This window comes from Aotus nancymaae, unplaced genomic scaffold, assembly GCF_030222135.1.
Source record: "Aotus nancymaae isolate 86718 unplaced genomic scaffold, 86718_ANA_hifiasm-v0.15.2.pri h1tg000018l, whole genome shotgun sequence".
Lineage (NCBI taxonomy): Eukaryota > Metazoa > Chordata > Mammalia > Primates > Aotidae > Aotus > Aotus nancymaae.
The window spans coordinates 1,404,421-1,427,700 of NW_026988430.1; the positions used below are offsets into that span (position 1 = coordinate 1,404,421).

The 23,280-nt window shown below is 50.7% G+C and overlaps 1 protein-coding gene across 1 annotated transcript in view; it reads left to right on the forward strand.

The window, feature by feature from the left end:
• The first annotated feature begins 9,016 nt into the window (after window positions 1-9,016).
• Window positions 9,017-23,280, forward strand: part of UBE2G1 (ubiquitin conjugating enzyme E2 G1) — a 139,256-nt gene continuing 124,992 nt past the window's right edge. Inside the window, exon 1 of the mRNA XM_064377997.1 lies at window positions 9,017-9,047. Coding sequence (XP_064234067.1) covers window positions 9,017-9,047 — 31 coding nt within the window. The remainder of the gene's footprint in view (window positions 9,048-23,280) is intronic.

A 23,280-nucleotide genomic window follows, 5' to 3' on the forward strand; every position in this document is an offset into this window, starting at 1 on the left:
GTCCTAGCCTCCCATTTCATTTCCCAGTCTGCCCCCGATATTAGAAAGAAACTTAAAAAGGCAGAGGAAGGTCCGGAAACTCCCATACAAGACCTGGTAAAAATGGCCTTTAAAGTTTTTAATGCCAGGGAGGACACAGCTGAGGCAGCTCGCCAAACCCGAATGAAGCAGAAGGTCACTTTGCTAGCTGCCGCTCTGAGGCCGGCAGGAACCCAAAAGCCGAAGGGCAACCCCCGCTCTCCTCCTGGGGCATGTTTCAAATGCGGAAAAGAAGGACACTGGTCCTCAGCATGCCCTCAGCCTCGTCTGCCTACTAAACCCTGTCCTAATTGCCAGCTTATGGGACACTGGAAGTCGGACTGCCCTAGCTTGCCCAGGGCCCCGGCCCCTCCAGGCAGGGGCACTGGACAGCAAGGGGCAACCGCTGGAGGTCTGAACTCTGGCCCCACAACCCAGGATTCGGACACCCAGAACCCTCCGTTTCCGGAATTTCTGGGGCTAATAGACGAGTAGTGGTGCCCTGGCTCCCCAACTCCGGTTACCCTTGCCGAGCCCAGGGTTACGTTTAAGGTAGCGGGTAAAAGTGTCTCCTTCTTGCTTGACACGGGGGCTACCTACTCTGTGCTCCCCACTTTTCCTGGACAAATCATTCCTTCCCAGGTCTCCATTATGGGAATTGACGGAACCCCTAGTACCCCAGGCCAAACCCTACCACTTACATGTTCATATGGTCCCATCCAGTTTACACACTCCTTTTTGGTGGTCCCATCCTGTCCGGTGCCTCTACTGGGCCGAGATATTCTCTCCAAACTAAACGCTAGCATTACTTTCTCCCCAACCGCGCAGTGTGACTTTCTCCTGCTAGCCTATGCTTCCGAATGTCCACAATCCGGAAAAAATTTATCCGCCCTTCTCCCGAAGGTTAATCCCCAAGTTTGGAACATAGACAGTCCCACGGTGGCAACTCACCACCGGCCCATTAAGATCTTCCTTAAAGAACACTCCCCTAGGTTTCTTTGTCGTCCTCAATTCCCCATCTCTAAAGCTCACCGTGTGGGCCTTAGGCCCATCATTGAACGGCTTAAAAGCCGTGGCCTCTTAATTCCTATCAATTCCCCTTGTAACACCCCTATCCTTCCTGTCCGCAAACCATCTGGGCAGTACAGGTTAGTTCAGGACTTACGCCTCGTCAATGCGGCAGTTATTCCCATACATCCAGTTGTTCCAAATCCTTACACATTGCTCTCACATATCCCTCCGGACACTACCTACTTCTCAGTACTAGACCTTAAGGATGCATTTTTCACCATTCCCCTTGATCCAGACTCATACTTTATTTTTGCCTTCACTTGGGAGGATCCTCTCACGGGAGTTTCCCAACAACTTACGTGGACAGTCCTTCCTCAAGGGTTTCAAGATAGTCCTCACCTATTTGGACAGGCATTAGCTCATGACCTACTCAATTGTGACCTTACACCCTCGTCAGTTCTCCAATATGTAGATGATCTGTTAGTCTGCTCCCCCGGCTATCCCGAGTGTATACAGGCAACCACCACTCTCCTAAACTTTTTAAGTGACAAGGGGTACCGAGTATCCCCCAATAAAGTCCAAATAGCTTCCTCCTCAATCACCTACTTAGGGTTACAATTAACACCCGGGAAAAAGTCCATCACGGTCGACAGGCTACAGGCTCTCAGAACTCTCCAGCCTCCACAGTCAGCCCAGGAAATACTTTCCTTTTTGGGCTTGGTTGGGTTTTTCCGTCACTGGGTACCAAACTATGCGGTACTAGCCAAGCCTCTATATCAGGCAGCATCTGAAACCCCTACAGGACCGCTCTCTTCCCAGGGTACGGTTACCCAGGCTTTTAAGGCACTCCTTAAAGTTTTGTGTACATCTACTAGCCTAGCCTTGCCCAACCCTAGCCTGCCTTTTCACCTATACACGGATGAAAAGTCTCACACTGCAGTAGGGGTCCTAGCGCAGCCGGTAGGAGACACCCTTCTACCGGTGGCATACCTCTCTAAACAACTCGACCCTACTGAAAAGGGATGGCAGCCATGTCTCCGCGCCCTAGCTGCAGCAGCTGCCCTCACCACTGAGGCTCTTAAAATCAACTTACAGCTTCCCCTTCAAGTGTTCTCCCCCCATAGGTTAACTGAACTCTTCACTCACCGGTCACTACCACATCTAGGGCCATCTAGGATCCAACTAATACATTTGCTCTTCATTGAAAATCCTAACATCACTCTTTCACACTGTGCCGCCTTAAACCCGGCCACTCTCTTCCCCACTCCCGCGGGACCCGCTCCGGAACACCATTGTCCTGAAATCCTGGCTGAAGCACAGTCCCCTCGTCCAGACCTTCAGTCAACACCTTTGCCAATGGCTCTCACTTTGTTCGTGGACGGCAGCTCCATCCCGCATCTCTCAGGCCCAAAGACGGCTGCCTATGCTGTAGTCACACAGACAGACATCATTGAGACTCACTCCCTTCCTCTGGGCACCACCTCGCAGCAGGCCGAACTGGTGGCCCTCACTCAGGCCCTAAAATGGGCCAGAAACAAAGAAGTTAATATCTACACAGACTCAAAATACGCCTTCCTTATTGCCCACTCCCACTGTATGATCTGGAAAGAACGGGGTTTCCTCACCACTAAAGGCACCCCTGTTTTAAATGGCAAACTTATTGCTAATCTCATTCAAGCTATCCAACTTCCCAGCAAAGTGGCAATCATCCACTGCAAGGGACACCAATCCACTGGTTCCACCGTGGCAGAAGGAAATGCCTTTGCTGACAGGGTAGCTAAAGACACTGCAAGGAATCACCCGCCACCTGCCCATCTCTATTTCCTGTCTAAATCATACAGCCCATGTTACTCAGATCAAGAAAAGCAATCCTTGCAAAACACTCCAGGAGTTACATTTAAAGACAAATGGGCTTTTAAACACAACCTTCTTATTCTCCCAAAACAACAGCAAGCTCAGATAATCCAAGATATTCACAACTCTCTCCATATTGGACCCAAGGCCCTGTTCCACTTTCTCAGTCCTCTTCTACATCCAGACGGCCTCTCCCAAACTATCCATGAGGTCCATGCAAAGTGCCTCACATGTGCCAAAGTTAACCCTCAGGGGTCCTGTCACCCCCGCAGACAACTTCACCAACTGCGAGGGTTTCTTCCAGGCCAAGACTGGCAAATTGATTTCACTCATATGCCTAAACACAAGCAGTACCGATATCTTTTAACTATTGTGGATACTTTTTCAGGCTGGATTGAAGCTTACCCTGCAGCATCTGAGTCTGCAGAGACGGTAACCACCCATCTGATCCAGGACATCATACCTCGCTTCGGACTCCCAACCACCATTCAGTCTGACAACGGTCCGGCCTTTATCTCCAAGGTTACTAACGCTGTTTCTACCACCCTAGGAATTAAGTGGAAGTTACACACCGCTTACCATCCACAATCTTCTGGAAAAGTGGAACGGGCCAATGGTCTCATTAAAGAACAACTAACGAAGCTCATGCTAGAGCTTCGCCAATCTTGGGTAACCTTACTTCCTATTGCCCTCACTAGGTTAAGAGTGGCCCCTCGGGGCCCGTCACAGCTTAGCCCGTTTGAACTGCTGTACGGTCGCCCCTTCCTGCTCTCAACTCTACCATCTCCTGACTCTACTCCCTTAAGAGAGTACCTCCCTTATTTCACTCTCCTCCGGAGCCTTCTCCGCGAACACGCTAACGCCTCTCTTCCTCAACCAACTCATACAGCTGACAGCACTCAAAAGGTCTTCCCCGGGGATTTAGTCCTTGTTAAATCCCTGTCCCCAAAACCTCTCACTCCAAGGTGGGAAGGCCCGTACACGGTCATCCTCACCACCCCCTCTGCCGTAAGAATAGCTGAAGTCCCGTCCTGGATCCACCTCTCTCGGGTTAAAAAGGCTCTACATGGCTCCCCTCCCAGCTGGAGGGCCACTCCTACTGGCCCTTTGTCTCTTAAATTCACCAGAGCCTAGCCACGGTGGGTTTAATTCAGGCTTTGACCAAAAGCAAGTGTTACAGGCTGTGTATGGAGAACCATGCAATTGCCGGGAGGGCTATGTGTCTTCTGAACCTAACACATACCTGTCTACTGTCCAGTGCGGACCCATGACGGCATACCTCGTGTACGGCGGACACCAAAAACCAGGGTACAGGTGCTTACGAAATCCAACCCTGACCTCCGTTCCACCTGGGTCCCCTCTACCATCCTGCAACTGCTCTTCCACTATATATCAGTCTATACACAGTAGTTGTTACACCCAATATACCACCTGTCTCAGGGGTAGCACCACGTACTTCACTGCTTGGGTCATCCGTGGGCGAACAGGATCATCTGGGGGAGACTGGCACTTTACCACACAAATAGGCCCCTCCTATAAACATCTTAGTGCTGGTTGCCCGAAACCCTCCAGTCAGGCCGTCTGCTGGAACACCAAACCCACCATCGGCGTCAGCGATGGAGGAGGCCCACACGACCAAATAAAAGTCCACCATCTTAAAGAAACTCTCACAGCACTATTTCCCTCCTTATCCTATCATCCTTTATCTCTACCCAAATCCCGCCACCTAGATCTGGACAGATCTACCCAGAGTCTTCTTAAAGCAGTACACAACTTCCTCTTACATGGCAATTCTTCGTTAGTTAACAGTTGCTGGATATGCTTACCTCTGGGAACTCCTATGCCCTTAGCTCTGCCTGCTCCTGCCAACCACAGCCAAAACGGGACCCTTCGGCTTCCTTTTTCTGTCCAACCCATAGGGAGTGCCTGTGTCAATGTCACATGTTACCAAAAAACTCCAAAAAATAACTCCTATGATCTGGATGTCGGTTCCGTTTTAGAGTCTTGTAATTGCTCTAGTTTCCAAACTTCTACTACGGCTTTATTTGCTCCCCCAGGGCAGAGTTTTGTTTGCGGAAACAACATGGCTTACTCCTATCTACCCCAAAATTGGACAGGTATGTGCATGGTAGCCTCCCTTTTCCCCGATGCTAGCATCGTCGCGGGGGATGATCCTGTTCCCCTTCCCAGCTTTGACTCGGTAGTAGGGAAAAACAAAAGGGCAATCCAGTTTATTCCTCTATTGGCCACCCTTGGCATCACGACTGCAGTCTCCACGGGAACCGCTGGGTTAGGCTATTCCCTACAATCCTATCAACAACTCTCTCGCCAATTAATTAACGATGTTGATCTACTCTCATCCACCATCCAAGTTGTCCAGGACCAGCTTGATTCCCTTGCGGAAGTGGTCTTACAAAACCGCCGAGGCCTAGACTTACTCATGGCTGAAAAAGGAGGCCTGTGCCTCGCCCTAAATGAACAATGTTGCTTTTACGCCAACCGGTCGGGCATCGTCAGAGACAAAATTAAAACTCTCCAGGAAGACTTGGCCAGACGACGGAAGGCCCTCCAGGACAACCCTCTGTGGAGTGGATTTAATGGACTTCTCCCTTACCTTCTCCCCCTCCTTGGACCTATTTTCGGCCTTTGCCTAATCCTGTTTTTTTTGCCCTGTCTCTTCCAGTTCCTTCAAAAACGATTCCAGGACCTAACCAAAACAACCATCCACCAAATGATGCTCCAGCCTGCAACTCACCGACCAGAGTACCGCTACATGCCTCTCCAGACATCCTAATTCCTGCCCAACCCTACGTCGCCCCATGACAGCAGGAAGTAGCCAGGAAGACAGCCGTCGCCCTTTTCCCTTTTTAAGGAGTCGGGAATGTCTGGTTGAAGGTCTTTTGGTTCTCTGGCTCCATTTCCCGCCACGTGGAAAGAACCTGAACTTCCAAGGCAAAGGCCCTCCCCCTTCCCCATAGGGAGGGTACTCACATCTTAAACTCTACTCTGGCCCTGCTCAAGGCCAACATTTTCTTGCCCAGCAACTCACTAAACCAATCACCATCCGTCTCCACTCCCCGATTTCTGCCCGGCAGGTCTCCTGCCCAGCAACCAACCTGGCCAACCAGTACTCACCAAGTCCACTCTCTTTAGCCTATCCCTATTTGCCAGATCAGCTCTCCCGCTACCCCAGGCTCTCGGTCCCTATAAAACAGACCGAACAAAGAAAGCACGCGCGATTCTCCCCTGCTTGCTTGAGTCGCCCGGAGCTCCCAATAAAGCCAGTACTGGTCACCACGCTTCCTGCCTCGTGTCGGTTGAGCGCCTGTCTACTTCCGTGGGTCGGGGGTCCCACAACCGGGGGTCGCACAACCACCAAGAGTGCATTTTACTGCACACATCAAAGGTCGAAATAGGTAAAGTAGTCCGGGCATGGTGGCTCACTCCTGTAATCCCAGCACTTTGGGAGGCCGAGGTAGGCAGATCACCTGAGGTCAGGAGTTCAAGACCAGCCTGACCAACATGGAGAAACCCTGTCTCTACTAAAAAAAAAAAAAAAAAAAAAAAAAAAATTACAAAATTAGCTGGGTGTGGTGGCACACACCTGTAATCCCAGCTACTCAGGAGGCTATGCAGGAGAATTGCTTGAACCCAAGAGGCGGAGGTTGCAGTGAACCAAGATTGCACTACTGCCCTCTAGCCTGGGAAACAAGAGCAAAACTCCATCTCAAAACAAACAAGCAAATAAATATTTTTGGCTGGGTGCGGTGGCTCCTCCTGTAATCCCAGCAGTTTACAGCCTCATGCCTGTAATCCCACCAAGGCTGGTGGATCACTTGAGTTCAGGAGTTCGAGACCAGCCTGATCAACATGGTGAAACTCTGTCTCTACTACAAATGCTAAAATTAGCAGGGCATGGTGGCAGGCTCCTGTAATCCCAGCTATTCAGGTGGCTGAGCCAGGACAATCTGTTGAACCCGGGAGCAGAGGCTGCAATGGGCCAAGATCACGCCACTGCCCTCCAGCCTGCACGATAGAGTGAGCCTCCATCTCAAAAAATAATAATAATTTCATCACCTCAAAAAACACTCTGTGCCCATCATCAGCCACTGTCTAGTTTTCCCAACTCTTCCTCCCTCCCCGCCCCTGACAACAGCCAACAACTTTCCGTTTCTATGGATTTGCCTGTTCTGGACATTGTATAGCAATGGATTATACGGTATCTGGCCTTTTACAAGTGGCTTCTTTCACTTGTCATGATGTTTTCAAGGTTCATCCATGTTCCAGCATGTGTCAGTACTCATACCTTTTCATGGCCTAATAATATTTATATATATTGAGATGGAGTCTCGCTCTGTCATCAGGCTGGAGTGTAGTGGTGCGATCTTGGCTCACTGCAACCTCCGCCTCCCTGGTTCAAGTGATTCTCCTGCCTCGTCCTTCCAAGTAGCTGGGATTACAGGCATGTGCCACCATGCCCAGCTAATTTTTGTATTTTTAGTAGAGACAGGGTTTCACCATGTTGGTCAGGCTGGTCTTGAACTCCTGACCTCAGGTGATCCATCCACCTTGGCCTCCCAAAGTGCTGAGATTACAGGCGTGAGCCACCGCACCCGGCCAACCTAATAATATTCTATTGTGTGGATAGGCCATGTTTCGTTGACCCATTCTTTGTTTGGACATATGAGTTGCTTCCATTTCTTTTGCTATTATGAGTAATGCTGCTACAAATATTCACGTCAAAGTTTTTGTGGAACATGTTTTCAATTTACTGGGTATATCCCTAGAAGGGGAATTGCTGGAGCAAATGGCGATTCTACATTTAACTTCTCGAGGAACTGCCAGACTATTTTCCAAGGAGGCTGCACCAGTTTCATTCCCACCAGCGGCCGTGAGGTTTTGATTTTTTCAAATCTTTGCAACTATTTTTTAAATTATTTCTCTTTTTTAATTCTAGTCATCCTAGTGAGTAAGAATTGGTATCTCACTGTGATTTTGATTTGCATTTCCCTGATCATTTATGATGTTACACCTTCTTCAGAAAGAAATGTCTTTACAAGTCTTTTGGCCATTTTTAAATTGGGTTATTTGGTTTTTTATTGCTGAGTTGTAAGAGAATTTTCCTTTTTTTCAGAGACAGAGTCTTGCTCTGTCACCCAGGCTGGAGTGTAGCAGCATGATCTCAGTTCACTGCAACCTCCACCTCCCAGGTTCAAGTGATTCTCCTGCCTGAGCCTCCTGAGTAGCTAGGAGTACAGGCGTGAAGCACCACACCGGCTAATTTTTGTACTTTTAGTAGAGATGGGGTTTCGCCATGTTGACCAGGCTGGTCTCAAACTCCTGACCTCAGGTGATCCACCCACCTCAGCCTCCCAAATTGCTGGGATTACAGGAGTGAGCCACTGTACCTGGCCAAGCAATTTTTAAAATATATATATTCCACATACACATCCCTTATGAGCTACATGATTTGCAAAAATTTTCCCCCATTTTTCTGTGTGTTGTCTTTTGCTTTACATGTGTTGAGCATATATTGTTAGGTAATACAACTTGAAAATTGTTTCACCTTACTGTTTTTTTGAGAGAGAGAAAGAGACAGAGAGAGACCAGGTCTCCCTAGTTGCCCAGGCTGACCTTGAACTCTTGGGCTCCCGCAATCCTGCCTCAGTCTTCTGAGTAGCTGGGACTACTGGCGTGTGCACTGCACCAAGCTGAGATTGCTGCGTCTCAGCAGGCTGTTCCTACAACCATGCTGTAACTTCTCGTTTTCCCTCACAACTATTTTCGTCTTAAATACTATTTAGTTTGATATGGATATAGATACACTAGCTTTCTCTTGGTGAGTATTTTCTAGCCACTGACATTCAACCTTCCATATCCTTGTTTTATGCGAGTCTTTTATAAACAGCATGAATCTAGATTTTTTTTAAAATCCAATCTGACAGCCAATCTGGCCAAGTTGGTGCATTTGCAATTGCCGTGACTCAGGCTAACCAGTGGTGCCTGCAATCCACAGGCAGAGGGAAAGGGGCAGCCATTTGTCAATGTTAGCTCCGTGCCAGCCCTGTGAGCTGTTCCCATAGGTGGCCTTGCTGAGTGTTCATGCTGCGTTCACATAAACATCATTACCGTCATGTTAAAGAGGAAACCAAGGTTCGGCGCAGGTAAGTCACCCAAAGTCACACAACTAGTAAGTGGTAGGGTTGGACCTTGCCTGGCTGCAAACAGCATCTCTACTGCCTGCTGCGTCTCCCAGAGAGGAGAGAATTCCAGCTGGACCTTGAAGGTCAGGTTGTGATTAGGCAGAGGAGACAAAGGGTTTCGGCCAGCACGGTGGCTCACACCTGTAATTCCAGCACTTTGGGAGGCTGAGGCGGGAGGATCATTTTAGGTCAAGAGTTCGAGACCAGCCTGGGCAACATTGTGAAACCCTTCTTCTACTAAAAATACAAAAATTAGCCAGGCGTGGCCGGGCGTGGTGGCTCACGCTTGTAATCCCAGCACTTTGGGAGGCCGAGGCGGGCAGATCACCAGGTCAGGAGATCAAGACCATCCTGGCTAACATGGTGAAACCCCGTCTCTATGAAAAATAATAATAGGCCGGGCACGGTGGCTCAAGCCTATAATCCCAGCACTTTGGGAGGCCGAGGCGGGTGGATCACGAGGTCAAGAGATCGAGACAATCCTGGTCAACAAGGTGAAACCCCGTCTCTACTAAAAATACAAAAATTAGCTGGGCACAGTGGGGCGCGCCTGTAATCCCAGCTACTCAGGATACTGAGGCAGGAGAATTGTTTGAACCCAGGAGGCGGAGGTTGCGGTGAGCTGAGATGGCGCCATTGCACTCCAGTCTGGGTAACAACAGCGAAACTCCATCTCAAAAAAAGAATAATAATAATAATAATTTTTTAAAAATTAGGCCGGGCACGGTGGCTCAAGCCTGTAATCCCAGCACTTTGGGAGGCCGAGGCGGGTGGATCACGAGGTCAAGAGATCGAGACCATCCTGGTCAACATGGTGAAACCCCGTCTCTACTAAAATACAAAAAAATTAGCTGGGCAGGGTGGCACGTGCCTGTAATCCCAGCTACTCGGGAGGCTGAGGCAGGAGAATTCCTGAACCCAGGAGGCGGAGGTTGCGGTGAGCCGAGATCGCGCCATTGCACTCCAGCCTGGGTAACAAGAGCGAAACTCCGTCTCAAAAAAAAATTAGCCAGGTGTGGTGGTAGGCACCTGTAATCCCAGCTACTCAGGAGGCTGAGGCAGGAGAATCGCTTAAACCTGGGAGGTGGAGTTTGCATTGAGTCAAAATCACACCACTGCACTCCAGCCTGGGTGACAGAGAGAGACTCTGTCCCAAAAAATACAATAAAATAAAATAAATAAATAAAGGGTTTCCAGGCAAACGGAACAGTCTCACCCAGGTGCAGAGATGCATCAAGGTCAAGCGAGCAGGCCCCCGTTCCACTTAACCCAGCCCACCCACAGATCTGGCGATGTTTGCTGTCCACGCCCAGTTCGCCTCCTTCCCTAACCCATGGGCGGCCCTGCATTCCTCCTGCCTGTAGCAGCTCTGTCCGGCCCCTGGAGCCTATGCACAGGCTGAGAGCTTCTGCAGCTGTCTGGGAAACAAGGCGGTTGTTTTCCAGTGCAGCGCAGGTAAATGTCAGCGACCCGCTGAGGGAAGAGGGGGTCTTACAGCGTTTGCCAATTTCTATACTGTAAATCCTCCTACCGTAGCCGAACTGTCAGCATCATGAAACACACAGAATTGAGAAGACATGCACCCTATCAGCTCTCAAAGCTGGAGGAGCCCCCTCCGCCCCAACCCTACCTGCTCTTTCCCAGAGACATCTGCCGGACAGAGGATGGGAATTGCTCTGGGTGCTGTGCCTTCGCAGTGGGATCAGACACTTCCTGCCTCTCCTCCTCCTCCTCCTCCAGCTGGGCTTGGCGTTCTCTGCCTTTCAGGTAGGAAAACACAGCTACAGCTGCTCAGAGTTGAGGAAACTGAAGCTGAAAGAGAGCTTGTCCGGGAGGTTGTAGGAGACAACCAATGTGGAGCTTCGTTGTTCTGTTTTGTTCTGTTTTTGAGACAGTGTCTCACGGTCGCCAGGCTGGAGTGCAGTGGTGTGCTCTCTGCTCACTACAACCTCCGCCTCCCGGGTTCAAGTGATTCTCCCGCATAGCTGGGACTACTACTTAGGTGGGTGCCACCGCGCCCAGCTAATTTTTGCATTTTTAGTAGAAATGGGGTTTCACCGTATTGGCCAGGCTGGTCTCAAAATTCTGACCTTGTGATCTGCCCTCCTCAGCCTCCCAAAGTGCTGGGATTACAGGTCTGAGCCACTGCACCCAGCCTTGTTTTGTTTTTTAATTTTTTTTTTTTTTTTTGAGACAAGAGTTTCACTCTTGTCACCCAGGTTGGGGTGTAATTCTGCAATCTCAGCCGGGTGCAGTGGCTCACACCCGTAATCCCAGCACTTTGGGAGGCCGAGGCGGGTGGATCACGAGGTCAGGAGATCAACACCATCCTGGCCAACATGGTGAAACCCTGTCTCTACTAAAAAAAATACAAAAATTAGCTGGGCGTGGTGGCATGCACCTGTAGTCCCAGCTACTCGGGAGGTTCAAACAGGAGAATTGCTTGAACCTGGGAGGCAGGGATTGTAGTGAGCCAAGATTGCACCACTGCACTCCAGCCTGGCGCCTGGTGACAGAGCAAGACTCTGTCTCAAAAAAAAAAAAAAAAATCTGCAATCTTGTCTGTCTGCAACCTCCACCTCCCAGGTTCAAGTGATTCTCCTGCCTCAGCCTCCCGAGTAGCTGGGATTACAGGCATGTGCCACCAAGCCCAGCTAATTTTTGTACTTTTAGTAGAGACGGCGTTTCACCATGTTGGCCAGGCTGGTCTCAAACTCCTGACCTCAGGTGAGCTGCCCACCTCAGTCTCTCAGAGTGCTTGGATCACAGGTATGAGCCACTGCACCCAGCCTTAACTTTTTTTTTCTTTCTTTCTTTTTTTAAAAATGGGGTTTCACCATGATGGCCAGGCTGGTCTTGAACTCCTGACCTCAGGTGATCCACCCACCTCGGCCTCCCAAAGTGCTAGGATTATAAGCATGAGCCACCATGCCCAGTCTTTTTTTTTTTTTTAATAGAGGCAGGATCTCACTCTATCACCTAATCCAGAGCACAGTGGTGCAATCATAGCTCACTGCAGCCTCAAACTCATAGGCTCAAGCGATCCTCCTGCCTCAGCCTCCCAAGTAGCTGAAAATACAGGTATGTGCCACCACGCCTGGCTAAATTCTTTTTTAAATTGTTTTATAGAGAGGAAATCTTGCTATGTTGCCCAGGATAGTCTCAAACTCCCAGCCTCAAGTGATCCACCCACTAGGCCTTCAAAAATGTTGAGATAACAGCCGTGCGTAACAGTCACCAGCATAGGGGCTGTTTTTGAGATTGAACTGGAATATGGACTTGTAAGTGGGGATTTTTTTAAATGTAATGCTTGAAAACACCCAGCCAGGCACGATGTCTCACTCCTGTCATCCCATCACTTTGGGAGGTGGAGGCAGGAACATCACTTGAACCCAGAAGTTCAAGACCAGCCTGGGCAACACAGTGAGATCCCTGTCTCTAAAAATTAAAAATTCAGTGGGGCACAGTGGCTCACGCCTGCAATCCCAGCACTTTGGGAGGCCCAGGCGGGTGGGTCACGAGGTCAGGAGTTAGCGATCAGCTTGAGCAACATGGTAAAACCCATCTCTGCTAAAAATACAAAATTTAGCCAGGCATGGTGGCTTGCACCTTTAGTCCCAGCTACTTAGGAAGCTGAGGCAAAACAATTGCTTGAACCCGGGAGGCGGAGGTTGCAGTGAGCAGAGAGCACACCACTGCACTCCAGCCTCAGTGACAGAGCGAGACTCGGGCTCAAAAAGAAAAAATTAAAAATTCAAAAATTAGACAGGCATGGTGGCACATGCGTGTGGTCCCAGCTACTCAGAAGGGCGCCACTGCACTTCAGCCTGAGCAACAGAGAGAGACCCTGTTTCAAAAAAACAAACAAAAAGAAAGGCTGGACGCGGTGACTCATTCCTGTAATCCCAACCCTTTGAGAGGCCAAGGCGAGCAGATCACCTGAGGTCAGGAGTTCCAGACCAGCCTGGCCAACATGGCGAAACCCTGTCTCTACTAAAAAATAGCCCAGTGGGTGCCTGTAATCCCAGCTACTCTGGAGACTAAGGCAGGAGAATCGCTTGAACCTGGGAGGCGGAGGTTTTGGTGAGCCAAGATTGCACCACTGTACTCCAACCTGGGCGACAGAGCGAAACTCTGTCTCAAAACAAAAACCAAAAACAGCCGGGCATGGTGGCTCACACCTGTAATCCCAGCACTTCAGGAGGCCGAGGCAGGTGGATCACCTGAGGTCTGAAGTCCGAGACCAGCCTGGCCAACATGGTGAAACCCCATCTCTACTAAAAATACAAAAAATTAGCCAGGTATGGTGGTGGGAGCCTATAATCCCAGCTACCAGGGAGGCTGAGGCAGGAGAATTGCTTGAACCCGGGGGGCAGAGATTGCAGTGAGCCAAGATGGTGCCATTGCACTCCAGCCTGGGCAACAAGAGTGAAACTCTGTCTCAAAAAAACAAAACAAAACCTCATATTCTAATTCTGTGCACCGTGTGTGCTGAGCTATTATTTATAAATGGCTTCTCTCTGCCTCAGCTCTTCTGAATCCCTTCCCTAACTCTGCCCCCATAAGCATGGGAACTTCTTCCAGCCTGGGTCCCACCAGAGGTCCCAGACAAACCCAGAAACCAGCTCCTGGGACGTGGTCTGGGCCTGGCGAAGGTTAGTGGGATACAAGCTAATTCTCAGGTGGGTGGGAATCATGGTCAAGGAGGGAGCCAAGGCCAAGGGCAGGCTGTCAGCAGGAGTCAGGCCAGAGGCTGGGCACGGAGCACAGGAGGCGGAGGCAGTGGTTCAGGAAGGGACATGGGAGACCAAAGAAGGGCCCTCCACCCACCCGGCTGCCTGCAGGCACGGTCACTGCACAGAGGCTGTGGGAGGCCGAGGCATGGTCTGGCCCGAGCAGATGGACCTGCGTCTACATTACGCCAGTGTCCACTGACAACCAGCTGACCCCGTCACTCAAGAAGAATGGCATGTATCTTCTTGACCCCAAATGCCTCTGCTTATGGGCAGAACCCCAGAGAGACACTGAGTTCCCAGGAAGGGAACGGAAGCTAGTGTACCTCCTGGGTCCGCAAGTGCAACCCAACCTGTCCACCCACCTTGTCCACTGGACTCCCTCCCCCTCCTCCCCTCTCTTTTCTCTCCTCCAGTCTCCCTGCACAGCTCACTGCACCCATCGCCGGGCTGAGCAATGTCCTGCCAGGGGATCTGTGTGCAGCTAGAAATGTGTGTACCTGTGAGTGACCATGTATGCCTGTGGTGCACACACATCCTCGTGTGTGTGCCTGTACATGCATGCAGGCGCCCATGTACGTGCAGACAGGCACATACACACGGTGTGTCTAGGCCGCTGTGTGAGCCTGTGTGTGGACTGCAGAGCGGGGTCTGTGAGCTCCCCCGTCCCAACTCCCCAAGCCCAGATGAGCTGCCTCCACTGCGCTGACCCTGTCCTGACAGCCCCTTAGGACTGGGGGAGGTGCAGAGCCCTCCCTGCCCTCACCAAGAAACTAGGAGGCCCAGAGTGTCCCCACCTTCCTGGAGAAGGTAAGAGGGAGGAACAGCCTGAGTGAAATGAGAAGGAGCATGTGGCTCAGGTGGGTGCCCCTGGGCGTGAGGGAGGGCAGAAGAAGGATGTCTGGGAGAGAAACCTGTTTAAACGGAAAAACAGTGAGTTAGGTTCAAGAGATGTTTTTTATATATTTACATATATATATATATTTTTTTTTTTTTTTGAGACATTGTTCAGCTCTGTCACCCAGGCTGGAGTGCAATGGCACAATCTTGGTTCACTGCAAGCTCTGCTTCCCAAGTTCAAGTGATTCTCCTGCTTCAGGCTCCCAAGTAGCTAGAACTACAGGCACACGGTACCACACATGGCTAATTTTTTGTATTTTTAGTAGAAACAGGTTTTTTTTTTTTTTTTTGAGACGGAGTTTCGCTCTTGTTACCCAGGCTGGAGTGCAATGGCGTGATCTCGGCTCACCGCAACCTCCGCCTCCTGGGTTCAATCAAGCAATTCTCCTGCCTCAGCCTCTCGAGTAGCTGGGACTACAGGTGTGCGCCACCACGCCCAGCTAATTCTTGTGTTTTTTAGTAGAGACGGGGTTTCACCATGTTGGCCAGGATGGTCTTGATCTCTTGACCTTGTAATCCACCCGCCTCGGCCTCCCAAAGTGCTGGGATTAAGGCGTGAGCCACCGCACCCAGCCAGAGACGGGGTTTTATCATGTTGGCCAGGCTGGTCTAAAACTCCTGACCTCAGATGATCTACCTGCCTCGACCTCCTAAAGTGCTGGGATTACAGACGTCAGCCACCGCGCCCGGCCAAGAGATGTTATATTTGGAGGGCCCTTGGGACATCTGTGTAGGGCGAAACCTGGAGTCAGCGGGGATCTTGGAGGCTTGACCCTAGTTCATGTGGGCAGGGCAGAGGGGAACTGACCCCAGGTCCTGGGTTCAGGAGTGGACACAGAAGCAGGGACTCCCCAGCGTCTGAGACTTAGACTTAGTGTGGATTTCTCCAAAGTACACCCTGAAACAGGGACTTGGTTGTGGGCAATTGATTTGGGAGGTGATCCAAGGAAACAGAAGTGGGGCAGAGGGGAAACTGAGGCAGGGAAGGAAGAAAAGCCAACGAAGGCTGGGCAATTGGTGTATAATCTTACTCTGAGCCCTCTGAGGAGTTAATCTCTGAAGACCTGAGGGGTTCACCCCGGAAGAGGCAAAGCCGGTCTGACCAGTAAGAAAACTGCAGAAACAGCTGGGCAGGGCGGCTCACGAACGTAATCCCAGGACTTTGTGAGGCCGAGGCGGGCAGATCACCTGAGGTCCAGAGTTCATGACCAGTCTGGCTAACATGGTGAAACCCTGTCTCTACTACAAATACAAAAAAAAAAAAAAAAAAAAAATAGCTGGACGTGGTGACAGGCACCTGTAATCCCTGCTAAGGCAGGATCATCACTTGAACCCAGGAGGCAGACGTTGCAGTGAGCCAAGGCCCAGACTGCAGGCCAGCCTGGGTGACAGAGGGAGACTCCATCTCAAAAGAAAACAAAAACAAAAAAAAAAAAACCATGGAAACTGCAGAAACACAGCAGAGTGCAGAGCTCAGCCGGGAGGCGCCTCTCAACAAGCCTGAGGCTTCCAGAGCCTTGTCCCAAGGTACTGGCAGGGCTGCCTTGTCACTCACTCTTCCCACCTCTGCTCCTCAAAATCACCCACACTCAGCCGGGTGCAGTGACTCATGCCTGTAATCCCAGCACTTTGGGAGGCTGAGGCGGGCGGATCACCTGAGGTCAGGAGTTCGAGACCAACCTGGCCAATGTGGTCAAATGCCATCTCTACTAAAAAAACAAAAATTAGTCAGGCGAGGTGGCGGGCACCTGTAATCCCAGCTACTGAAAAGGCTGAGGCAGAAGAATCACTTGAACCCGGAAGGTGGAGGTTGCAGTGAGCCGAGATTGCACCACCGCACTCCAGCCTGGGCAATAGAGCAAGACTCCGTCTCAAAAAAAGAAAAAAATTACCCACACTCATGGCAGCTCTAACACGGTGCAGAGCCCTCGGCACACTTCCTCTTCATTTCTGTAAGATCCTGAGGGGAACATGATCTAAGACAGCCTCTCCTGGCAGGGCGTGGGGGCTCACACCTGTCATCCCAGTACCTGGGGAGGCTGAGGCAGGTGGATCACGAGGTCAGGAGTTTGAGATCAACCTGACCAACATGGTGAAATCCCGTCTCTACTAAAAATACAAAAAAATTAGCTGGGTGTGATGGTGTGCGCCTGTAATCCCAGCTACTCGTGAGGCTGAAGCAGGAGAATTGCTGGAACCCGGGAGGCAAAGGTTGCAGTGAGCCGAGATCGCGCCACTGCACTCGAGCCTGGGCGACAGAGTGAGACTACCTCTCAAAATAAATAAATAATTTAAAGTGAAAAATAAAAACAAGGCCGGGCGTGGTGGTTCACGTCTGTAATCCAAGCACTTTGGAGGCCAAGGCAGGCGGATCACCTGAGGTCAGGAGTTCAAGACCAGCTTGACCAACATGGTGAAACCCCGTCTTTAAAAAATAAATAAATAATGGCCAGGCGTGGTGGCTCACGCCTGTAATCCCAGCACTTTGGGAGGCCGAGGCGGGTGGATCACGAGGTCAAGAGATCGAGACCATCCTGGTCAACATGGTGAAACCCCGTCTCTACTAAAAATACAAAAAATTAGCTGGGCATAGTGGCGCGTGCCTGTAATCCCAGCTACTCAGGAGGCTGAGGCAGGAGAATTGCCTGAACCCAGGAGGCGGAGGTTGCGGTGAGCCGAGATCGCGCCATTGCACTTCAGCCTGGATAACAAGAGTGAAACTCCGTCTCAAAAATAAATAAATAAATAAATAAATAAATAAAATAAAAACAATAAAAAACAAAGAGGGCCTCTCCTGAGGACTTACGCTCTTCACAGGGTCCAGCTGGAAAAGCACATGGGATCCTAAGAGCAACAGGTGGACAGGAGATTAGGGTTCTGGGGAACTGTATCCCTCTATCCCAATGGCCCTGATGCCCCCAGTTTTGATGACCTGGTTGTGGCCCGAGGAAGAGGCCCACACCAATACCAGTGCTGCAGGGACTTGGGCCTCTGGAAGCTAAACCCATCCTAATAAGCTGGGTTTTTTTTTTTGTATTTTAGGTTTTGGGGTACATGTGAAGAACATGCGCTGGGTTTTTTTTTTGTTGTTGTTGTTTTAATGGCACAATCTCTGCTCACTGCAACCTCCACCTCCCAGTTTCAAGCGATTCTCCTGCCTCAGCCTCCTGAGAAGCTGGGTTACAGACACCTGCCACTACACCTGGCTAATTTATGCATTTTCAGTAGAGATGGGGTTTCACTGTGTTGGCCAGACTGGTCTCAAACTCCTGACCTCAGGTGATCCGCCTGCCTCGGCCCTTCAAAGTGCTGGGATTACAGGTGTGAGCCACCACGCCCGGCTCAATGAATTTTTATGTATATATATGCACCTGTGTGTTCTAGTACTGTGGCTGATATAACAAACTATCCCCCTGGCTGGGTGCGGTGGTTCATGCCTGCAATCCTGGCACTTTGGGAGGCTGAGGTGGGTGGATCACAAGGTCAGAAGATCAAGACCATCCTGGCCAACATGGTGAAACCCTGTCTCTATTAACAATAGTAATTTAAAAAATTAACTGGGCATGGTGGCACGCTCCTGTAGTCCCAGCTACTCAGAGGCTGAGGCAGGAGAATTGCTTGAACCCGAGAGGCAAAGGTTGCAATGAGCTGAGATCTCGCCGCTGCACTCCAGCCTGGGCAACAGAGGGAGACCCTGTCTCAAAAAAAATAAAGAAAGAAAGAATAGGCCAGGCGTGGTGGCTCACACCTGTAATCCAAGCGCTTTGGAGGCCAAGGCAGGTGGATCACCTGAGGTCGGGAGTTCAAGACCAGCTTGACCAACATGGTGAAACCTCGTCTTTATAAAAAAAAAAAAAAGAATAAAAATAACAAAGTAACCCAAACTTGGTGTCTTAGAGCAACGTAAATGTATTCTCTTAAATGTTTTCTCTCCTGAGTATCACAGGACTGAAATGCAAGTGTCAGAGGGTCATGCTCCCTTGAGGCTCTTTGGGAGAACCCCTTCCTTGCCTCTGCCCGCTGCTGGCTGCTGGCATTCCTCGGCTTGTGGCTGCTTCACTCCAAGCTCGCTCCATCTTCACAGCTTCACACGCCTTCTCCCCTTCTGTCTTCTCAAATCTCCCTCTGCCTCTCTCTTGTGGGGCACTGGTGATTACATTTAGGTTCCCCTTGGTGATCCAGGATAAGCTCTCCATCTCAACGCCCCTGACTTAATGCATCAGCGAAGACCCTTTTCCCACACAGGACGACATTTGCAGACTCCAGAGCAGCAGTCCCAGCCTTTTTGGCAACAGTCTCTGTTTTGCGGAAGGCGTATTTTGTTTGGGGAAGACATATATTTCCACGGATGGGTGATGGGTGGTGGTGGGTTTTCAGGATGATGCAAGTGCATTACATTTCTTGTGTACTTTAATTCTATTATTATGGCGTTGTCATATTTAATGAAATAATTATACAACTCACTATCATGTAGAAACGGTGGGAGCACTGAGTTTGTTTTCATCCATCTAGATGGTCCCATCTGGGGGTGATGGGAGACAGTGACGATCATCAGGCATTAGATTCTCAGAAGAAGCACACAGCCTAGATTCCTTGCTTGCACAGTTCACAATACAGTTTACGCTACTGTGAGAATCTAATGGCCCCACTGACCTGACAGGAGACAGAGCTCAGGCAGAAAAGTGATCGATGGTAGCACGGGGAAGAGCAGGAGAGGTGGGAGTGGGTGAGCTAGCTCCTTGCGGAAACTGAGGCCTAGAGTAGAAGCAGATAGGATTGGGTGAGTGCCCTAGCCTGCCTTAGGTGGCTGCCTCAGGGAACCTGGGCCTCACCTAGACCTCACCTGGATCAAAGGTATCTCCATCATTGCAGTTGGTCTTCTGATGCCAGGCTGAGGGCAAGGTGGGCTGGGACTCCTGTGAAGAGGGGGCAGGGGACTAAGCCTTCCTCCCCACCCTGCCCACCTTCCTTCCTGTACCACAAAGGCATCACCATCCAACCTAGTGCAGGGATAAGGGAAGGTGGAAGAAAGGAAGGAAGGGAGCTGTGAGCCCCACGTGGTAACAGGGACACCAGTTGGTTGGGGACATCCTTGGGGCCAAGCACTCCCCTCCACTAGCCATACCTGCTGCTGTCAGCATGGGAGAGAGGGACCTGTCAAATGGGATGGGGCTTGGGCTCCTTTCAAGACCAGGAGAGTCTTCCCAGTCACGCTATGAGGAACCAGAGGGAAGAGTCGGGGAGCAAAGAAGGGACTCCCAAAGCAAGAGCCCACTGCCATGCCCCGACGCCAGGACAGTGGGGAGACAGCAGGCACCAGATGTGGCTAAGTGGGCCATTAGCCTGACCCAGGAGGCCAAGTGTATGTGTGATAACTGAAGCCAAAAGAACACTCCGTATCAGCCGCCGGTCCTGCAACGGCTGGTGTGCCCATCCTGAGAGATGGAGAAGACACAGGCAGAGGCACTGGAGGGACGTGGGTGATGCATGCTGCCCATGTCTTTTTTTTTGAGACAGAGTTTCGCTTGTTACCCAGGCTGGAGTGCAATGGCGTGATCTCGGCTCACCGCAACCTCTGCCTCCTGGGTTCAGGCAATTCTCCTGCCTCAGCCTCCTGAGTAGCTGGGATTACAGGGAAGCACCACCATGCCCAGCTAATTTTTGTATTTTTAGTAGAGACGGGGTTTCACCATGTTGACCAGGATGGTCTCGACCTCTTGACCTCATGATCCACCTGCCTCGGCCTCCCAAAGTGCTGGGATTACAGGCGTGAGCCACCACGCCTGGCCCGTCTTTTCTTTTTTTGAGATGAAGTTTCACTCTTGTCGCCCAGGCTGGAGTGCAGTGGCTCGATCTTGGCTCACTGCAACCTCCGCCTCCCAGGTTCAAGTGATTCTCCTGCCTCAGCCTCCGAAGTAGATGGGATTACAAGTGCCCACCACCATGCCCAGGTAATTTTTGTATTGTTAGTAGAGATGGGGTTTCACCATCTTGGTCAGGCTGGTCTTGAACTCCTGACCTCAGGTGATCTGCCCACCTTGGCCTCCCAAAGTGCTGGGATCACAGGCGTGAGCCACCTGCCCAGCCAGACTACACTTTTAGTGAGAGCCACTCACAAAAGGAAACTGGGTAAGAAAAAAAAAAAAATACTAAAGTTTTCAATAAAGAAACTAGAGGGTGGGGGTGGGGAGGCATATCCACAGCCACATCATTTTTTTTTTTTTCAATCTTTCTGAAAGATTCCCCACCATTCCTTCACTGCAGTCCTGAAACCCTGGTGGTCTAAGGCCCAGTGCAGTGGTTCACGCCTGTAATCCCAGCACTTTGGGAGGCCAAGGTGGGTGGATCACTTGAGGTCAGGAGTTCAAGGCCATCCTGGCCAACAAGGTGAAACTTCGTCTCTACTACAAATTCAAAAATTAGCTGGGCGTGGTGGCGGGCGCCTGTAATCCCAGCTACTCAGGAGACTGAGGCACGAGAATCGCTTGAATCTGGGAGGCCGAGGTTGCAGTGAGCCAAGATTACGCCACTGCACTCCAGCCTGGGCAACAGAGTGACAGTCTGTCTCAAAAAAACAAAAAACACACAAAAAACTGGTGACCTAAAGGGCACCCCACCCCACCCACCCCTTGCCACACATGGCACGTAAAAAGGGGAAGAAAAACTCAGAGACTGAAGCATTCAGCAGTCTCTTCCAACAGCAGATCAAAACAGAGGTAAAACATCCACAACCAAATGAGATTTGATTTACGTAAGTCTCATCCTGATCACATTTTCTCCAACGTCCTACTCACCCCGGACTCCCCCCACACGCAGGTGTCCCAAGCCCCTCCCCTCCAGCTTACCCCAAACCCACCTTGAGGGCCTGGGCTCCCAGCTCCCTCCCTCAGAGGATCCGAGTCTTTCAGACACTCGCTGAGAATGACACTTCTCTCACTGACACTGGAATCCAGTCAGGCAGGCGGTGTCAGGAACTGTAAATCGTGCATGTTCGCACCCACTGGGGGCCGGCAGGCAGAGCTGGAATCGACCACTGGGACCGAGCCCAGACCCGCTTTCAGAGCCGGTGGTGCGGGACCCTCATCTAGAAGCTCCTGGAAGTTGGCCCAGAAGGGTCTGCCCAGCACCCACCCACCCCCGCCAAGTCCGGGCGGGAGCACAGGAAATGTCCCAGGGTCTGCCGAGAAATCCTACAGGCCTCGTTCTCTCTCCCATCTGCCTTCTTTGTTTGTTTCTGTTTTGTTGCTGTTGTTTTTGAGATGGCGTCTCGCTCTTGCTGCCCAGGCTGGAGTGCAGTGGCACGATCTCAGCTCCCTGCAACCTCCACCTCCCGGATTACAGCGATTTTCCTGCCTCAGCCTCCCGAGTAGCTGAGATTACAGGCGAGCGCCACCACACCCAGCTAATTTTTTGTATTTTTAGTAGAAATGGGTTTTCACCAGGTTGGCCAGGCTGGTCTCTAACTCCTGACCTCAGGTGAGCCAACTGCCTCAGTCTCTCAGAGTGCTGGGAATACAGGCGTGAGCCACCGACCCTCCACCTCCATCTGCCTTCTTTGTCATTCTAATTAACAGCTGGGGATACCTTTTGTTAACGGTTATGCAAAGTTACGCATGACCGAGGCTGAGATTGTTATTACTAAGAGGGGCTTGGTTTCAAAATCACTTCGAATATTCTAGCACTGAATCTTGTCCTTCCTGTGCCTGGGGGTCTGCACGCTGTTTGCCTTGTTCCTCCTGTGTGAACGGCAGGGTGAAGGCCTTCCTGCTGGAAAAGTGGGTGGTTTGCCAAGCTACCTGGGGTGTGCATCTATACACTTGAACTTTGGAGTCAGACTGGCAAAGGCTGGATGTTCCCCTGCGCCTTGGTTACCGTTTACCCTCATGCAAGTCGCTTGTCTTCTGGGAATCTCCGTTTTCTCATTTGTGAAAGAGAAGTGAACACCCTCATTCAAGAGCTGCCATGGTGACCATGATGGAGGAGAGTCCCCGGTGCCCCTTAGAGTGACAATTGTAACAGTGCTCCAAAGGACCAGGACCAGGTGGCAGTGGCTGTCTGGAACCATGACGGAGGAACTGGCAAGGCTGCCAGATTCCACAAATAAAACTACATACACACGGTTACATTTGAATTTCAAATAAGCAGCTAAATTTTTTTGTATAATTATATCCCATGCAGTATTTGGAATATACTTATACTGAAAAATCAGCCAGGCGTGATGGTTCACGCCTGTAATCCCGGCACTTCGGGAGCCCAAGGCAGGCAGAACACCTGAGGCAGAGGTTGCAGTGAACCAATATCACGCCACTGCACTCTAGCCTGGGCAACAGAGTGAGACTCTGTCTCTAATAATAATAATAATAATAAGCCGGGCACGGTGGTTCACACCTGTAATCCCAGCACTTTGGAAAGCTGAGATAGGTGGGTCACCTGAGGCTAGGAATTCAAGACCAGCCTGACCAATATGATGAAACCCTGTCTCTACTAAAAATACAAAAATTAGCTGAGCATGGTGGCATGCACCTGTGATCCCAGCTACTCGGGAGGCTGAGAAAGGAGAA